The following is a 15828-nucleotide window of genomic DNA, read 5'->3' as shown; positions in this document are numbered from 1 at the left end:
TAACGTCGGAGGCCTCAATAGTTTCCCCCAGAGGCTTCATCTCGGATACCAGTTTCTACGTGGCGTGGTCCGAACCGACGCAGCCGCACGACACGCACACGCACACGATTACGAGACCCGGGGATGAGACACACGAACTCCACCACAGTCGCCTTAGGTTGGTGTACCTTGTAGAGGGCGTGGACTTCGATGATCTTGGCGGGAATGCGGGCCTGCACCATGTCCATCGACGTGTTCCGCACTTCTTCGTGGAAGGCCGCGATCTCAGGATGCTCGTCCTGCTTCCTCGCCTGCGCGGCAAAGCCGCCACCGGTTGTGAACCAACGTGGCACGGGTCAGCAAGAGAGCTGACAGCGCCGTGCAGAACACAAAAAAAAATGAAGGGATGTGTGGTGCGGTCGTGTACCTCCTCGGCGGCGTTGGCCTTGTGCTTCTTGGCCGCCTTCTTCTTGCGTCTCTTTTCACCCGACCCAGCGGGCGCTTCGGCTTGCTCCTCTGCCTGCGGCTCCCCCTCATCTTCTCTAGGGCGCTTCTTTTGCCTTTTCTTGTTGTTGCTTCCAGCCTTTTCTTCTTCAGCGGGTTCTTCCTTTTCTTCTGTTTCCATCTTCTCCTCCTGTTCGGCCGCTGGGGCCTGGCCACGGAGTTCGCGCTCGCGATTGAGCTCAAGGGCGATCACATCGGGGGCGGCCTGGCGATCTGCGATGGAGTCCACCTCGTGTGCCAGCTGGTGCGTCACCTCCATCTCGGCTGCCAGTGCCGCCTCCACCTCCTCTGGTGTCTTGGGCACCTTCCTCCTCGTGCCGTGCGTGCCCGATCGATTCATTTTTTCTAATTTTATCCTCTATCTCGCGAAAAAATGTTGCATAAACGCCAAGAAATACGTATTTCTCTTTTTATTTTGTGGAAAAGAGAGAAATTTTGGACCAATTGCGGCGCGGTGTCTTTTGGCGCAAGAAGAGCTGGTTCCCAAAGCCCTCGTGCACGCGTGACGCAGCTGCGAAGACAGGGTTTGAAAAAAAGGAGGCGCAGCGTGTTAGGGCTTTTGAACAGGGGCCAAAAGCACGCAGTGTCACTAAGAGAACTGTCTCGACAGACGCAAAGCGACAAGCGACACGCAGTCCTTCGATCACCAACAAGATCCACTGCGGCAAAGAGCGATAGATTGAACATAGAAGAGCGGCTCTAAGCGAGTCACGCAGACACATATACACAATCATGACAGAAGATGAAGAGATGCCGGAGGACGCATACAAAATCAGCTGGGGCGACTTCGAGTGCATCGAGCCCATGGGGGCGGGCCTGTCCCCTCGCCTCGGGGGGCGAGAATTCAAGGCCGCCTGGTTCGGTACCGAGGTGGCCATCAAGGAAGTGAGCGGCCTCGATGGTCAGGAGGAGGACGCCCTGTCGGCCGCCCTCGAGGAGTTTCTTACCCTCAAGTACAGCTCATCTTGCCAATCCTTTATGGCTACGACAGATATTTTGTCACTAAACATCGATCATCTTCAACCCGCAGAGAAATCCGGCACCCCAACATCGTGCACTTCGTACATCTGCCCCTCTCCCCTCCTTTGTTGTGACGTGGATGGTGGGCTGAAGATGGGGCGGGGGCTGCAGATTGGGGTGTGCGAGACGGAGAGCAAGGTGTACACCATTTCGGAGCACCTCACAGACAACGTGTACCGGCTCCTGCACGACCCTTCGGCCGATCTCCCATGGCGGCGGCGCATCAAGATCGCCCTCGAGGCCACACTCGCCCTCACCTACCTGCACAGCAAGGGCATCATACATCGCGACTTCCGGTCTCGAAATCTTCTGGTACGCTCGTGCGTGTGTCTGTGCGGTGTGTGTGGTGAGTAACGACAACACATGGCAGTTGTCTGTGAACGGCCGGGTCAAGGTCAGCAACATGGGCCTGGTGCGAGGCGGACGTGGAGCGCCGGGGGACTGTAACATGGAGGCGGTGGCGCCGGAGGTGCTCATGGGCGACCTGCACGACGAGCGGGCCGACATCTTCGGGTTCGGGGTGGTGCTGTTCGAGCTCATCACGCGACGCAACCCGCCGCCGCGCAGCATCGGCACCAAGTTCGGGTTCGACACGGAGGACTTCACCAAGGAGCTCAACGACTCGCCCGGCTGCCCGCCGATGCTGCGCGACCTGGTGCTCCAGTGCGTGGCCACGAACCCGAACAACCGGCCCAAGCCGAAGACCATCCTCACGCTTCTCAAGGAGATCAAGCTCGCCGAGCGACGCGACGCGCAGCAACAGAAGATGATGCAGCGCCAGCGACAGCAGCAGCTGCTGCAGAGCGAGATCTCGGAGGAGGACGGCGAGGGGAGCGAAGGCGGCGGCGGGAGCAGCAGCGGCGGACCGATCACTCCGCTGGGGAGCGCCCGGCGGGGCAGCGTGCTGGTGATCTCGAGGAGCGACAGCGGCGCCTTCAACTCGAGTCCGCTCCTCAGCGCGCGGTCCAACGGCAGCGGCGGCGGCGGAAACGAGTACATGTACCACCCCATGCGCGAAGGGAGGGAGCGGGCCGCGAGCGAGCGGAACGTGCGACGAAACACGGACAGCGGCGGAGGGCGGGAGGGGAGCGGCATCGGGCGGAGCGGGAGCGGCATCTCGGAGTACACGGACAACGACGACGAGGCCGACGTCGGGTACTCGCGCGAAGATGACGCCATGCGGCGTCAGCGACTGAGCACCGAACGGAAGAAGCTGGACGACGGGCTCGGCGGCAGCGGCGGCGCTGACAGTCCCAGCGGACGGAGGAAGAACTCGGCGAGCAAGGAGGAGCGGCTGATGAGCGACGTGTTCGGCGACAAGCCCCTTCGACGAAGCCGGCGGAACACGAAGATCTTCGCCGAGGAGGAGGCGCTGGAGAGCATCTTCGCGTCGAACCTCGGGCGGGAGAGCAACACGCGACCACGGAGCCAAACGCAGGAGAAGCGCGAAGAAGGCCCCAGGAAGCGTCGAGAAACCACCGACCCAGACAAGTGCCTGCTGATGTAATGAATGAGGGGAAGAGCGGACACGCGGCGGCGAAAAGGAGGAGGAGAAGGGTACCTGTAGATAACGCATTAGTACACCAGTCCGTACCACTGAAAGTAGCAGTAGACACCTATACCATTGCACCCAACCTCACACCACCCTGCGCCAAGATTGCCTCCTGGAAGTAGGCCTAACCCCTTCCCGCAATTGGTACACAATCGCGCGACCATGCCAACGTGCGCGCCATGATGCCTGCTCTCGGCTTGCCCTTTGTCCCAATAAACTCGTAAGATGGGTGCACCCACATCTCTGCCACCTCTTCCACCAGCACGTCAGCCAGCTCGAATGGATCTATTCTACGCTGATAGAATAAATAGAGAGAAGAGGGAAGAGGAGCAAGAGGAGGAGAAGAGAAGAGACGAAGACACGACACCACTACCAAAACAACACGGTGTACGTTGCGGGTCGCTTGTATCGGCGCTGAAACTCCTCCAGGTTCTCGTCAAAGTGCACTTCCCAGTCGTCGTAGTCCATCAACTGCAGCAGCACGCGAATGTGTTGTTGTTGTTGTTGTTGTTGTTGTTGTTGTTGTTGTTGTTGTGAGAAACAAGCGCCTCAGCCATTACGTTGACCTTGCTACTACGATGCACGTGGAGCGTTGCGTACCGACTTGCACATCTGCAAAACTTGAGTGGCCGCGATCAAAGCCTCTTCGTGGTTGTCCTTGGTGGGCACGTTGACAAGATACAAGGGCTGGCCGTTCGGCGCCCCTCGGTTGAGCATGTCTGCATACGGTGGGTCAACTGCGAGTGTGAGTTTGTTTGCCAAACAGGGAGCAGGCGGAACGACTGGCCACACCTTCGTACACGGCCTCGAACACTCGCTCCTCAAACGTGATAACCATGTTGAAGTGCTGCTTTGCTTCGGCGTGCCACTGCTCGGGGGCGTTCTTGATCTTCATGTTCCTCTCCAGCATGTTCAAGACTCCATTTTGCTTGTACCTGAAGGAGCAGCGTGTGAGTGTGGGGGCAGTGAGAGGAGGATTGGCACAGAGAGATCTTTGGGGGTAGGTACAGGTCGTAATTCTGGGCTTTAAGATCTTCGTAGATGGTCTTATACGGTGTGCCGAAGGAGTAGACGTTGGGGCGATCGGCAGCGGGACCCGGCAGCTTGACGTGATTGCCGGTTCCGTACGATGACGCGCGGAAGCCATGCTTTGCCAATCGCAGATGGGCCTCCATGGACCGATTCATATTCGAGGCGCACACCAACGCCACCGTCGTATCCTGCATGTTCCGCTCCCTCTCCGCCATCTTCACTCGTTCGTTGATTGAATTTATATTAGAATTATATTTTATTTCTTTATAGATCTATCTTTTCTTTTCTTATTCTCTTGGGCACAAGAGGAGGCACAAGATGGAGCTGAAAGAAGGTGGCGAGGTGTCTACGGAGGTTGGCTGGGCGGAGGTGCCGGAGGGGATGCGCGCGTTCGTGGCGAGCAACGGGCTGCCGGCCGATGCCTACCAGCTGCGGGGGCTCTACCGCTTCGTGCGGCTCAACCCACGCCTCTGGTCCGCCAGAACAACCAGCCCCCTCGAGACTGCGGCAGTGCTCCAACGCGAGCTGGGCGGCGAGGGTGCGCTCGAGGCAGAGGCCGTCGAGTGGCTGCCCGGGTTCTACCGCCTGCCGCACTCGGCCTCAATCTCCGACTCTGACCTGTACAGCCACCCCCCCCCTTTGCTCTGTGCAACAACAAGGTGGTGGGCATGGATACAAGTGAGCTGATGTGTCGTGCACACAACTCGAGCATGCAGGTACAAGACGGGCAAGGTAAGGCACAGGACTTGAACCATTCTTACCCCTACACAACTTAGGCACTAATGCACGAGGATTGCGCCATGCCTGATGATGGTGGTGCCTCATCTGAGCAGATATATGGCATCGATGCCAGCTCGGGTGCCGCCGTGGTGGCGCTTGATCCGCAGCCGGGCGATAACGTGCTCGACCTCTGCTGCGCTCCCGGTGCGTAGGTGACCACAAGAAGAGCCCTTTTCTTGGCCAAGCCACAGGGCAGTGTTGGGGCTAACCCAGATGAGTGCTGCATGGATAACGTTGGTGCATTCCCATCAGGCGCCAAGCTATGCATGATCGCCGACATGCTGGCGGGCCAGGGCACGGTCACGGGCGTGGACATCGCCGAGGCGCGGCTCGGCGCCTGCCGCAACGTGCTCGCCAAGTACGAGATCCCCAACGCGCGCCTCGTCCTCCACGACGGCACCACCGTCAACGTGCTCGCACCGCCCCGGAAGACCATGGCTCTGGGCGCTGCGCCCACGGACAAGACGACAGACAACAACGAAGAAGAAGAAGAAGAGGAGGAGGAAGAAGCAGAAGAAGAAACGAAAGAGGGGCAAGAGGAAGAGGGCGAGGCCAAGGACGATGATGGAAGAGGAAAAACGTCGACGGGACGTATTTGCCGTCATGTCTCCAAGAAGAGGGACCGCGCCGAGCTGGCAGCGGCCCGGTGGCGAAAGAAGACGAAGCGGAAGCGAGTGCTCCCCGATGAGCTGCCCCACGTGTTCTACGCCTACCCGTACGATCTGTGCCTGACCTCGGCCAGCGCCCAGCTTTACGATCGGGTAGCGGTCTTCTCTCGAACGTTTGAGTCACAGTGTGGTGCGGTGCGGCCTCACCTGTGTGGTCTCTCCTCAACAGGTCATGATCGATGCCCAGTGCACGCTAGACGCCTCCGTACGACACATTCTTCACTATGGCAAGTTGGGCTGGAAGGACTTCACGCCTCGCATCACCGAAGAAACCGTGGATCTTCAGGTACCGACCATTCTCCCTCCCATAGGTCTCATCTGGCCTTAACAGTCGGTTAATGTTGGGTTTCTCATTCTCTCTCGGATTCGTCTGCGCAGAAACGACTCTTGGCCAACGGCTTCCGCCTGCTGGCTCCTGGTGGGTATCTGGTCTACAGCACCTGCAGCTTCTGTCGAGAGCAGAATGAAGGTAAGCGCCGTGCTGTTCTTACCGGCACGCCGAAGTAGCAAGGTTACTTGCGCTCACATGTGGCGCCTTGGCAAAAGACGTCGTGTCGTGGCTGCTCGAGCGTGAGCCCACCGCACGAGTGGTGCCGATCCCGGGCGCGGACCGGATGCCGTGCTCAAAGGGGCTGCTGCCCCACACGCTGCGCTTCTATCCGCGGGACACCCAGACGAGCGGGCTCTTCATCGCCAAGCTCACCAAGCTGGCCGAACCGCACGCCACCTCCACCTCAACTTCCTCCACCGCCGCCGCAGCCGCCGCGACCGACCAGGTCGAAGATGCAACCCGACGAGCAATACCATAGTGCGGTTCCCTGATTACATGTCGTGTGCGTGGCCTTCCAGCGTTTTATTATTTGTTGGTTGGTGCGTGCGTGGAGCATGCGCCACGTCGTGCTCGTGAGGTCACTGCGCAGTGGCTGGACCGATTGACGACCGCACGAACGCGAAGTAGCCGTCCGGACGAATCAGAACGGCGGTGAATTGCTTCAGGTGGCGATGCTGAGGCGGGACCTCGGCGACGTCGACCCGCTTCGACCACCCCGGAAACGCCGGCGGCACCTCCGCCGCGCGCCCTTCTCCGCCAATGCCGTCGCCGTCGCCGTCGCGGAAGCGAAGCTCAACCCACTGCGCGTCGTGGAAGAGCGAGTAGAGCGACACCGTCGTCGCTGTCGAGTCGGCGCCGGGCTCGAGCTGCAGGGCCATGTCGGGAAGCCGGCGGCCGGTGAGCTCGGGCGCGACAGTCCACCCGAGCGGAGCATCCAGCGGCGGACCCGGATAGGACACCCCGAAGCCCGTGATCTGCGCGGCCATCCTGCGGTTGACCTCCGGAATGCGAAGCAGCTGGTCCATCTCCTCGCGGAGGGCCATCGTGTCGGGCTCGCGGGCCGTGATCAAGGCCGCCTGCGCCAGGGTGTCGTGGTACAGCTGCTGGCCCACGGCCCGGCGCTCGGCGGTGTAGCTGTCGAGCAGCGACGCCGGCGCGAGGCCGCGCACCACCGCCGCCAGCTTCCAGCCCAGGTTGAACGCGTCCTGGAGGCCCACGTTCATGCCCTGCCCGCCGATGGGCAGATGGATGTGGGCCGCATCGCCGGCCAGAAGCACGCGCCCCTGGCGATAGCTCGCGGCGAGGCGGGTCTCGTTGCCGAAGCGCGACAGCCAGACGGGGTCGTGCATGCCAAAGTCCCGGCCGGCGACCCGGCGCGCCGCGGTGACGAGCTCGTCGAGGGTCACGGCCTCGGACTGCGGCACGCCAGTGCGCAGGTGGTCGATGACCACGGCGCGGTGCCGAACGCCGTCGCCCAGTGGGACCATCAGCAGGCACCCGGCGCTGTTGCTGATCACCAGCACGGGTCCCGTCGGGGGCGAATCGAGCACGACGTCGCCCAGCATGGCCGTGAGCGTCGTGGGCAGGCCCTCAAACTCGATACCCGCCGCCTGGCGCACCACGCTGCGCGCCCCGTCCGCGCCGACCACGTACTGGCACGTCAGACGCGACTGCTGATCGCTGCCGTGCGCTACAGTCACAATTACCGACGCGTCGGCCTGGTCGATGCCGATCACTCGCTGCCCACGGCGGACGATGACGCCCAGCTCGCGGGCCCGCGCCTCAAGCAGCTCTTCTGTCGTGTTCTGGTGCAGGAAGAGGGTATAGGGGAAGGTCGAGTCGAACACCGAGAAGTCCAGGCGGGTGTCGAGCGCTCCGTAGATGCCCGTGGGGACGGGCCGCCCCCGCGCGGTGAAGCGATCGACGATCCCGCGCAGAGCCAGGACCTCGAGCGAGCGACCGTGGATGGTGAGGGCGCGCGACTGAAGTGTTCGCGTCTCGCGGCGCTCGAGCACGGTCACGCTGAGGCCGGCCAGGCGCAGCTCACAGGCGACCATCAGCCCCACCGGTCCGCCGCCCACCACCAGTACGTCTACTGTTTGCTGTTGCTCGGTCATCGCACAAGTCAAGTACTTCAGCGTACACCCCCGACACACCGTTTTTAAATTCCAACCACCATAGTGTTCTCAGAACGGCAATGGCCCGCGGACGCTTGTTTGCCTTGGAAGGAAAACTCCCCACGGGCTATTTAGGGTTTGCCCTCGGAATGCCGCCGGCTTCTCAACCCCGTAGCAGAACTTGGACGGGTGGCCTTTGCCCAAACATTTCGAGAGTCCGCCTCTGCGAAGCCGCGGCTGTATGGGCGAACTGGGCTTTTATACCCCGAAATCCGGGCTTACTCAAGTAAGCCCGGATTTCGGGGTATAAAAGCCCAGTTAACTTGGTTCCGAAAGGCATTAGCCGTACGGCGGGCTTCAACTCCGTTGGCCGTAATTTCACGGGTGAGGCGTGTGCAGTAGCGGGTGGTTTACCTGAATCGAATCTCCCACCGCATGGGCTTCAAGTAAAACAATGAACCTCGCCACCGCCAATTGGCCCCCAGCTGGTGGACTCCGGTGATTCTAATCACCCGCGGCACATGAGACCACTAACGGCCACAACGTTGCGGGCAAAGCCAGTTCTATCATTCACTCTTTACACCTCCCACACCAACAACCAGTCCTCTACTCTCTCTCTCTCTCTCTTTCTTGACGCGACTGGTAACCCTCCGCCTCCCTAGCTTCAATCTTCGAATCTTACAGGACGCACACAAGATGTCGAGTGCTGGCAAAATCGTTGTGGGAGTGGGAGTGATTGTGGGCGCGGCGTTCGCGCTGGTGTGTATACTCAACATCGGACTCTACGGCGGGGCGATGGACCTCGAAGGCGGCTACTGCCAGGGACCGACCCGAGAGCGAGTCGGGGCAATGGGCATCGTGGCCGGGCTGCTCGGGTTCATCATCTCGTTGGTCACCATCGCAGCGCTCCTCCTCCCGCTCTTCTCTGCCGCCGCCGCGGAGCCGATGGCCTCGCTGCTGGTCAAGCTGCTTTTGCTGATCTGCATCTTCATAGTCATCCTCTTCTACCTCGCCGCGTGGGCGCTCATGGCCAAGGACATCCACGACTTCAACCGCTACGCAAACTGCGATCACCCGCCCCATGTGTGGAGCGCTGCGCTGGCCTTCGGCCTCTTCGGAAACATCCTCGCTATCCTCCTCTTCGCCGTCGTCGCCGTCGCCCTGGTCGTCGACCGCTCCGCTAGCGATGCCAACCGCGGAGGCTCGCGCAGCAAGTCCTCCGGAGGCGACAATCCGGCCCAGACCGAGTACTCGTGAGCCTGTCTCTCCACCTTTGTTCCCACCTGCACCTCGTACATAAATTAACACTTTTATCAGCACCATTTCTTGGTTGGAATGCTTGGAATGATGGTAAGAAGGCACGCGGTTGTTCGTGCGCTTTCATTGGCCGCGACAACAAGGCGACGGCAGCTTCTGGTTTTCGGATGTTGGTTGGTCCACTGCCGGCAGTGGAGTAAGAAAAGAAGAACGACCTACGAACGAAGCCACAACACGCCCCGCAAGCGCGACCACACCACCCACAACGGGCTGACTATCTCTTCCTCTTGGGTGTATGTGGAGAAGCAGAGCCAGGCGAAAAAGAGAAGGTTAGGCCGCAACGCTCCTGAGTCGGGCCAAAGAACGAAGAGTAAAGAACGAAAAAGATGAAGCGTTCGTTGGGACAGAGTACTACCTCCGCCGGCGGAGGTCCGCCCTCGGAAGCGGAGGCGGAGGCTGTTCCCTTGTCGAAGCGTGAGTGGCTGCTCGAACGCTTCCCGCTCTTGTCCTACCTCATCTTTCCCATCTTGTGCATCCCGCCGTGCTACTGGCCCTTCTCGTGGCCGCGGCTCCGGCGCAAGAAGGTCGAGGGCCATCGGGTCCACCGGCGGGACTACCTCGACTACGAGGAGTGCACCCTCGAGAAGCGCCTCAACAAGGCGGCCGCCCGGCAGTTCATCATCGACAACGACCTAAGCGGGTTCGCCGACGTGCGCTACTTGCCAGGTGACCTCAACTCCGATTTTCTTATTTCTATATTTTTCCAATTTAGGCCAGAGCATTAGTAATTGTTTATTATTATTATTATTATTATTATTATTATTATTATTATTATTGTTATTAATTATCTACATATAATTAGTGTTGAATGTTATCTTTGTGCGTTTTGGCACAACATTGCACATCACTAACTCCGACCCGTGTGCACACAGAGGTCAAGAATGACGTCGTTCGGCTCATCTACCTCACCACCATCACTTCCGTCGCCGACGGCAGGCTGCCCTACACCCACCGCCTCAAAGGTGACGCTATCAATTCTATGCCGCCCTCACCTGTGCCTGGGCACCGTCGATGTCCCTTCTCGTTGTTTTGTGTTCACAGCCGCGGCACTTGCGACAATGTCTGCAGACATCTTCAAGATCAGCGCCAAGGCCGACTTCTGGACGGTGCTGTGCCTCAACCTGGCAATGGTCTTCGTCCCCCTCTTCGGCCTGGTGGCCCTCTTTTCCGCGCTCGCCTTCATCGATGCGCTCTCTGCCAGTGCGCGCCCGGCCCATTTCTTTGTGGTGGTGATGGTGGAATGAGGGTGGGCTCGTCTCACTTCGTTGGTCGCAGAGGAAGCGGTGCTCGTCCCGGCAGCGCTGGCGGCCTTCTTCACGTCTGTGGCCGGACTGCTGAGCCTGATTGCCACCGGTACCACTCGAACCAGTCACGATCAGTTCTTACATCGCGGTCCACAATCCAAGCTGAACCTTATCCTGCTCGCAATCGCAACAACAGGTTCCAATCCTCACTTCGCTTCGGTGGCGGCCAACGAGAAGCAGAACGCGCTGGTCGAGCTGGAAAACGACTTCGCTTCGTTGGCCATCGACTTGCTCAAGATGTACAAAAAACCTCTTCCCATCATTGTCACCGGGTGTGCCACGTCTCACTCGACACGGCCGTGCCTGGTACCAGGTACTACTCTCAGGACCGGGCGTCGCAGGACTTCGCTCGGCGCATCGCCCGCGGGCTCAAGGTCGGGGTACTGCGCGACCTTCTCGCCAAGCAGACCGAATGGAACTTGACCGAACCGCTGAGGTGGGCGCGCCTCTGCACATGCTTAGAATAATTTGATGGCCTGACACTATAACTGGCACCGACAGGGAGGCCAAGCGGTTCATATTACACAAGAACGTGTGCTTCCACTCGACCACGATTCGATGCTACCTCACCGGGGAGCACCGCCACGAGATCAAGCGACGCAAGGCCCTCTCCAAGGCGGAGAACTACTTCAAGAAGCTCAACATCCCCACTCGTACAGTCTTCTCTCGCCCTCGCCCTTTCGCTTTCGCTTTCGTTTCGTTCTTGCTTTCGCTCTCTCGCATGTTAACGAACTCCTTCAGTTGAGGATGACTGTCTCTCGAGTGACGGCGGCATGGCGGACATGGGCTCCGACACGGACACCGAATGGGAGGGCGACATGGCCGCTCTCGATTCCACTCCACCGCCTCCCCCTGTACCCCGCGCCACAGGCACGCACCACCCGCCCTCATTGGCAAGGCCTGGCCACGACACCACCCTAACTTCCCCTCATCATCGACCCACCTCCGTAGGCGTAGAGCCGGTGGGTGACGAGCTCGTGTGATTGATCCGCCAATGTGCACCACCAACAAGATAGCTTGTTGGGCGCATTGCAATGCAGAGAAAATAAAAATAAAAATAAAAATAAAAATAAAAATTCAACCAAAGGCACATTTTCCGGGCCATTATCGGACGAATGAAAGGTTTCGTCTGGAAGGCTGAAGAACCGATCTCTTCACCACGCCAAAAGGGCTCATGTCAAAAACGAAGTGCGCTCGGGCCGTGAGAGTAGGCGACACCATCCTCATCGGTACCCCCCCCCCCAATCACCCATCCAACGCGCCCACGGCCCTCGTACAACAGCCAAAGGCGACGGCCAACTGGTGGCGCTCGACAGCTCAGGCAAGACCGTCACCGACCTCACAGTGCCGATCTCCTCTCTCTCTGTTGGCTGCCGTGCCTGCGTGCTCGAGTGGCAGTGTTGTGTTTACCACTAATGGCACCCGTGGCACAGATTGTGTCGAACACTCTGCGCCAAGGCATCAAAGACGCGTACGACGAGGTCGAGGAGGTGTCCCTGTGCGTGGTGCGCTGCATGGGCCAGCAGGCGGTCACCGACTACGTGGTGGCCAATCGCAATCTCCGTGCCCAACCAACAGAATGAAGCCTCGTCGCCATCTGTTCTTGGTGATGCTGCCCCACCATCCGCTTCCTGCAAGGTCTGAAGAAATGCAAAAAGAAAAACAAGGAAAACAAACATGAGCCCGCTCAACCCCTCTGCAGTACCCCCCCCCCTTCTTACCTAACACAAGCCCACACCTAATGCACCCACGCAACTCATCACACCGCCTTGCAAGTGTGCTCACGTGCGGTATGCACGGGCCAGCAGGTGGTTACCCGCTACCGTGGTGGCAACTGAAGTCTTTTCAAGATCGACCAGCTTGCGCATCCACTTCTCTAGAGGTGGCCTAGGTTGGAAGCCGCCCTTCACCCTCTTCAGGAGTCCCTGGTACGTCCGTGCAATGATCAACAAGACAACCCCAGGGGGCCAGTACCCTCTCTGCTTGTCTTCATTCCTCGCTCACAGGACCTTCCGTCTCTTCTCTTTGGGCACCTAACGCGGCTCAATGCAGTGTGCTGGTGTCGGTACTGTGATCATACTCCCTCATGCTCCGCGGTATTCAAACGCAATGTCGCCCTCACAGTCTGCACCATGTTGACGCCCATGAACAGGTTCCGATCTAATGAGTGGTCTTGGCTGCGAGTGGGGGACATAAAACTAGTTCGTTAATTCCGGATTGGACAGCCCTATCCGGATCATCACAGCAATGCGATGATCACAAGGCATGACTCCACCATTAAGTCAATTGGCCGTTTATTGGTAGATTCGAGTGACCTTTCACCTTTCGCTAATCCTCAGCATGTTCTGGTGCTGTAGGCTCTTGGGCTACAACGGCTTCCATTGCTACTGGGCTCAGCACTCAATGTGTACGTCTGGCTTTCACCTGACATTCCACCCGCTCGCACCTCCCTCAGCATGTTACTCCATGGTCAGCCCTGGCGTGCTCCACTTTAAATAGCTGACCGCGAGCGCTCTTTCATACTCATCCATTCTTCACGACCACCAGCCCTACTACCTACAGTACTCCGCACAGACAGGTCAGTCATACAGACACACAAGTGACTTGACACGTTCGCCATGACCTCGATGTGGTCGCGGTCCTCTATCATCATCGCTCTGTTCGCTCTCTGCTGTCTTTGCTCCATCGTACGTGATTCTCTTTGATTGAACGCACTCGCCATTCCCGTTCTAACTCGCTGGTGTGTTATGGGTTGCGTATGCAGACAATGGGCCAAAAGCCCACATCGGTACCCCTGGCGAAGTGGGTCCAGCCGTTGGTCAAGCCGCCTGTGCTCTCGCCCTACTGCACCAGGCGCGGTGTCGACAAATACGTGGTGACCATGAGCGCCATCCAACACCGCCTCCATCCCGACCTCAATCTCACCCAGGCAAGCCTCCTCTATTCATCAACCGCCGCGATCATGTTTCGCTCCACCTTCGCTTCCGACCGCTCATCTTACCATGTCCAACTAACAAAAAGGTGTACGGCTATGCTGGCACGTATCCCGGCGGCACGATCGAGGCCGTTGTGGACCGGCCTGTGGCCGTGACGTGGCGCAACCACCTGCCCGACACTCACTTCCTTCCCACCGAGCCCCTGGGCCACCGTACGACCACTCCTCGCCTCGCAAGAGTTCGCGCAACTGGTGCTGACGCCAGGCGGTCGTGATGGTGGTATGCAGTGGGCTCTGAACCGGTGCCGGACTCGGCCGCGGTGCCGCACCTGCACGGCGCGCACGTGCCCCCGGACAGCGACGGCGACCCCATGGTCTGGATCACGCGCGGTCAGGACGCTGACTTCTACTACCCCAACGGACAGCTGGCCACCACCATGTGGTACCACGACCACATCATGGGCCGCACCCGCGTCAACGTCTACGCGGGCCTCGTCGGTACCTTTATCTCTTCCGAGGAAACGCATGTCGACACCTATATTCCTCGAATTCTGAGCTGATCGGCCGTGGTGCCGTCACGTAGGGTTCTACCTGCTGAGGGACGAGGACGAAGCTGAACTTGGGCTGCCCAGCGGTGAGTTTGAGATGCCGATCTTGATCCAGGACCGCATCATCATGAACAACAGTCAGGTACCTAGAGCAATTCTCACTCTGCTTGACTAGCATGGACCGACATTGACTGTGTTGACCGCGTTGTTTCCCCATGCTGTGCCCTGTGAAGCTGTACTATCCCTACACCTGGGGCGGATTCGATGGCGACACGCCGGTGGTCAACGGGAAGGTCTATCCCTACTTCGAGGTCAAGCCCCAGGCCTACCGCTTCCGCTTCCTCAACGGCTGCAACTCGCGCTACGTCAGCTTCTCCCTCCCGCACGGTCCCACCATGTGGCAGGTACGCGTCACCAACATCGAATCAGCCAACCAGCACTCTCTTATTTTTTATGCAATCGCTTCACAGATCGGCACCGACGGCGGCTTCTTGAACAAGGCGATCGAAGTGCAGAACCTCACGCTCGGTAGCTCGGAAAGGGCCGACGTGATCATCGACTTCCGCGGCTACGAGGGCCGCAGCCTCATCCTGACCAACCTGGCCGGGCAACCCTATCCTTCGGGTACCCCTTCAATCTCTTAGACCAACGACTTCGGCTCCGCGCGTCTGACCTGCTCGTCCACCCAGGTGCGGTGTCTGAGACCATGAAGGAGGTCCTCCAGTTCAGAGTGGCCAGGCATGGTACCGCTCTTACTCTGGAGCACTGGGCTGGCTATGGTCAGACCGAAGCGAACTAAAACAACTTGCGCAGGTGCCAGTGGTGAGGCCTACAAGATTCCCAAGCTGAAGCACGTGGCCCAGCTCCCTCGACTGCCCTCGGTCGACACCCTGCCTGCGGGGTCTATCGCGCAGGTGCGCCAGGTGACCCTCACCGGACAGATCGTCAAGGAAGGCAACAAGAGTGCGTCTCCACCCACGCATATAAGTGTCATTTGACTGCGTTAGTGAACAGCCACCTAACGTCAACTGCACGGCAGCTTCGTTCATGATGCTCCTGAACGGCAAGCGCTATCACGAAGAGCCGACGGAGACGCCCGAGGTGGACACGGTCGAGCTGTGGGAGATTATCAACCTGACTGGCGTGACCCACCCGGTCCACATCCACCTCACCCAGTTCCGCGTGCTCCAGCGCCGCCCGTTCGCCGGCACCACCTTCACGCCCGGCGTGCCGCTCAACTACACCGGCCCGGCCCGACTGCCCGACCCCAACGAGCAGGGCTGGAAGGACACCGTGCGAGTCTACCCCTACGAAGTCGTCACCCTCTGGGTCCCCTTCACGGTATGCCTACATGCCTACACCGTGTGCCTCATGTGCCTGCGCGTGTGTCGTGTGTTTCGTGTGTGTCGTGTCGTGGCTAATGGTAGTGTCTGGTCTCAAAGGAGTACACGGGGAAGTACGTGTGGCACTGTCATATGCTGGAGCACGAGGATCAGGACATGATGCGGCCTCTCGTCGTCCTGCCCAAGAAGCCGTGCGCCTGCGCCGCGCCCTCGGCCACGCCCGTGCCGACGCCCGCTCACGAACACCTCTTGAAGAGAGAGCTCTAGACGAGACCAAGAGGAGTCATCAGCCACGACGAGGGGGAGAGAAGGGTTAGAGAGTGCACATGTTTTATACAACTACACCAGATATCTGAGAGATGTCCGAACACGATAAAGATGAACATAGTCAAGTGTCA

General features: G+C 59.3%; 10 protein-coding genes across 10 annotated transcripts in view; 7 read left to right on the top strand and 3 right to left on the bottom strand.

Annotated features, from left to right (window-relative positions):
• ACA1_006270 (uncharacterized protein) overlaps nucleotides 1-127 on the top strand; it is a gene marked incomplete at both ends in the record, with an annotated part of 2773 nt that extends 2646 nt beyond the window's left edge. Inside the window, one exon of the mRNA XM_004355015.1 lies at nucleotides 1-127. This exon is cut by the window's left edge and continues 1670 nt beyond it. Coding sequence (XP_004355067.1) covers nucleotides 1-127 — 127 coding nt within the window.
• A 137-nt stretch (nucleotides 128-264) lies between these two features.
• Nucleotides 265-823, bottom strand: ACA1_006260 (uncharacterized protein; the record flags this gene model as incomplete). Its single annotated transcript, XM_004355014.1, has 2 exons — nucleotides 265-285; nucleotides 407-823. The coding sequence occupies 2 exons, from the start codon at nucleotides 821-823 to the stop codon at nucleotides 265-267; spliced, it is 438 nt and encodes a 145-aa protein (XP_004355066.1).
• Nucleotides 824-1233: 410 nt separating this feature from the next.
• Nucleotides 1234-3010, top strand: ACA1_006250 (Serine/threonine kinase; the record flags this gene model as incomplete). Its single annotated transcript, XM_004355013.1, has 4 exons — nucleotides 1234-1436; nucleotides 1514-1544; nucleotides 1615-1815; nucleotides 1874-3010. 4 exons carry the CDS (start codon nucleotides 1234-1236, stop codon nucleotides 3008-3010), a joined length of 1572 nt encoding a protein of 523 aa, XP_004355065.1.
• A 414-nt stretch (nucleotides 3011-3424) lies between these two features.
• ACA1_006240 (RNA polymerase II subunit A Cterminal domain phosphatase SSU72, putative) lies at nucleotides 3425-4302 on the bottom strand (the record flags this gene model as incomplete). The annotated part of the gene is made up of 4 exons (XM_004355012.1): nucleotides 3425-3526; nucleotides 3656-3774; nucleotides 3848-3990; nucleotides 4064-4302. 4 exons carry the CDS (start codon nucleotides 4300-4302, stop codon nucleotides 3425-3427), a joined length of 603 nt encoding a protein of 200 aa, XP_004355064.1.
• Nucleotides 4303-4405: 103 nt separating this feature from the next.
• Nucleotides 4406-6344, top strand: ACA1_006230 (NOL1/NOP2/sun domain containing protein; the record flags this gene model as incomplete). Its single annotated transcript, XM_004355011.1, has 7 exons — nucleotides 4406-4707; nucleotides 4804-4819; nucleotides 4921-5011; nucleotides 5120-5628; nucleotides 5705-5821; nucleotides 5914-6004; nucleotides 6082-6344. The coding sequence occupies 7 exons, from the start codon at nucleotides 4406-4408 to the stop codon at nucleotides 6342-6344; spliced, it is 1389 nt and encodes a 462-aa protein (XP_004355063.1).
• Nucleotides 6345-6444: 100 nt separating this feature from the next.
• On the bottom strand, nucleotides 6445-7983 carry ACA1_006220 (FADdependent monooxygenase; the record flags this gene model as incomplete). The annotated part of the gene is made up of 1 exon (XM_004355010.1): nucleotides 6445-7983. The coding sequence occupies one exon, from the start codon at nucleotides 7981-7983 to the stop codon at nucleotides 6445-6447; it is 1539 nt and encodes a 512-aa protein (XP_004355062.1).
• A 696-nt stretch (nucleotides 7984-8679) lies between these two features.
• On the top strand, nucleotides 8680-9240 carry ACA1_006210 (uncharacterized protein; the record flags this gene model as incomplete). Its single annotated transcript, XM_004355009.1, has 1 exon — nucleotides 8680-9240. The coding sequence occupies one exon, from the start codon at nucleotides 8680-8682 to the stop codon at nucleotides 9238-9240; it is 561 nt and encodes a 186-aa protein (XP_004355061.1).
• A 386-nt stretch (nucleotides 9241-9626) lies between these two features.
• ACA1_006200 (uncharacterized protein) lies at nucleotides 9627-11561 on the top strand (the record flags this gene model as incomplete). The annotated part of the gene is made up of 9 exons (XM_004355008.1): nucleotides 9627-9966; nucleotides 10173-10262; nucleotides 10342-10500; nucleotides 10576-10653; nucleotides 10741-10876; nucleotides 10918-11040; nucleotides 11106-11257; nucleotides 11346-11458; nucleotides 11556-11561. The coding sequence occupies 9 exons, from the start codon at nucleotides 9627-9629 to the stop codon at nucleotides 11559-11561; spliced, it is 1197 nt and encodes a 398-aa protein (XP_004355060.1).
• Nucleotides 11562-11778: 217 nt separating this feature from the next.
• ACA1_006190 (uncharacterized protein) lies at nucleotides 11779-12187 on the top strand (the record flags this gene model as incomplete). Its single annotated transcript, XM_004355007.1, has 3 exons — nucleotides 11779-11833; nucleotides 11887-11948; nucleotides 12038-12187. The coding sequence occupies 3 exons, from the start codon at nucleotides 11779-11781 to the stop codon at nucleotides 12185-12187; spliced, it is 267 nt and encodes an 88-aa protein (XP_004355059.1).
• Nucleotides 12188-13371: 1184 nt separating this feature from the next.
• ACA1_006180 (Multicopper oxidase, type 2) lies at nucleotides 13372-15697 on the top strand (the record flags this gene model as incomplete). Its single annotated transcript, XM_004355006.1, is given in 11 exon segments — nucleotides 13372-13608; nucleotides 13626-13752; nucleotides 13828-14037; nucleotides 14123-14229; nucleotides 14321-14491; nucleotides 14558-14711; nucleotides 14777-14830; nucleotides 14901-14968; nucleotides 15002-15050; nucleotides 15127-15428; nucleotides 15515-15697. The coding sequence occupies 11 exon segments, from the start codon at nucleotides 13372-13374 to the stop codon at nucleotides 15695-15697; spliced, it is 1662 nt and encodes a 553-aa protein (XP_004355058.1).
• Nucleotides 15698-15828: the final 131 nt, after the last annotated feature.

This window comes from Acanthamoeba castellanii (assembly GCF_000313135.1).
Source record: "Acanthamoeba castellanii str. Neff unplaced genomic scaffold scf7180000083029, whole genome shotgun sequence".
Classification (NCBI taxonomy): Eukaryota; Discosea; order Longamoebia; family Acanthamoebidae; genus Acanthamoeba; species Acanthamoeba castellanii.
Note: the sequence above shows the minus strand (reverse complement) of the source record. Positions and strands in the feature narration are given on the sequence as shown.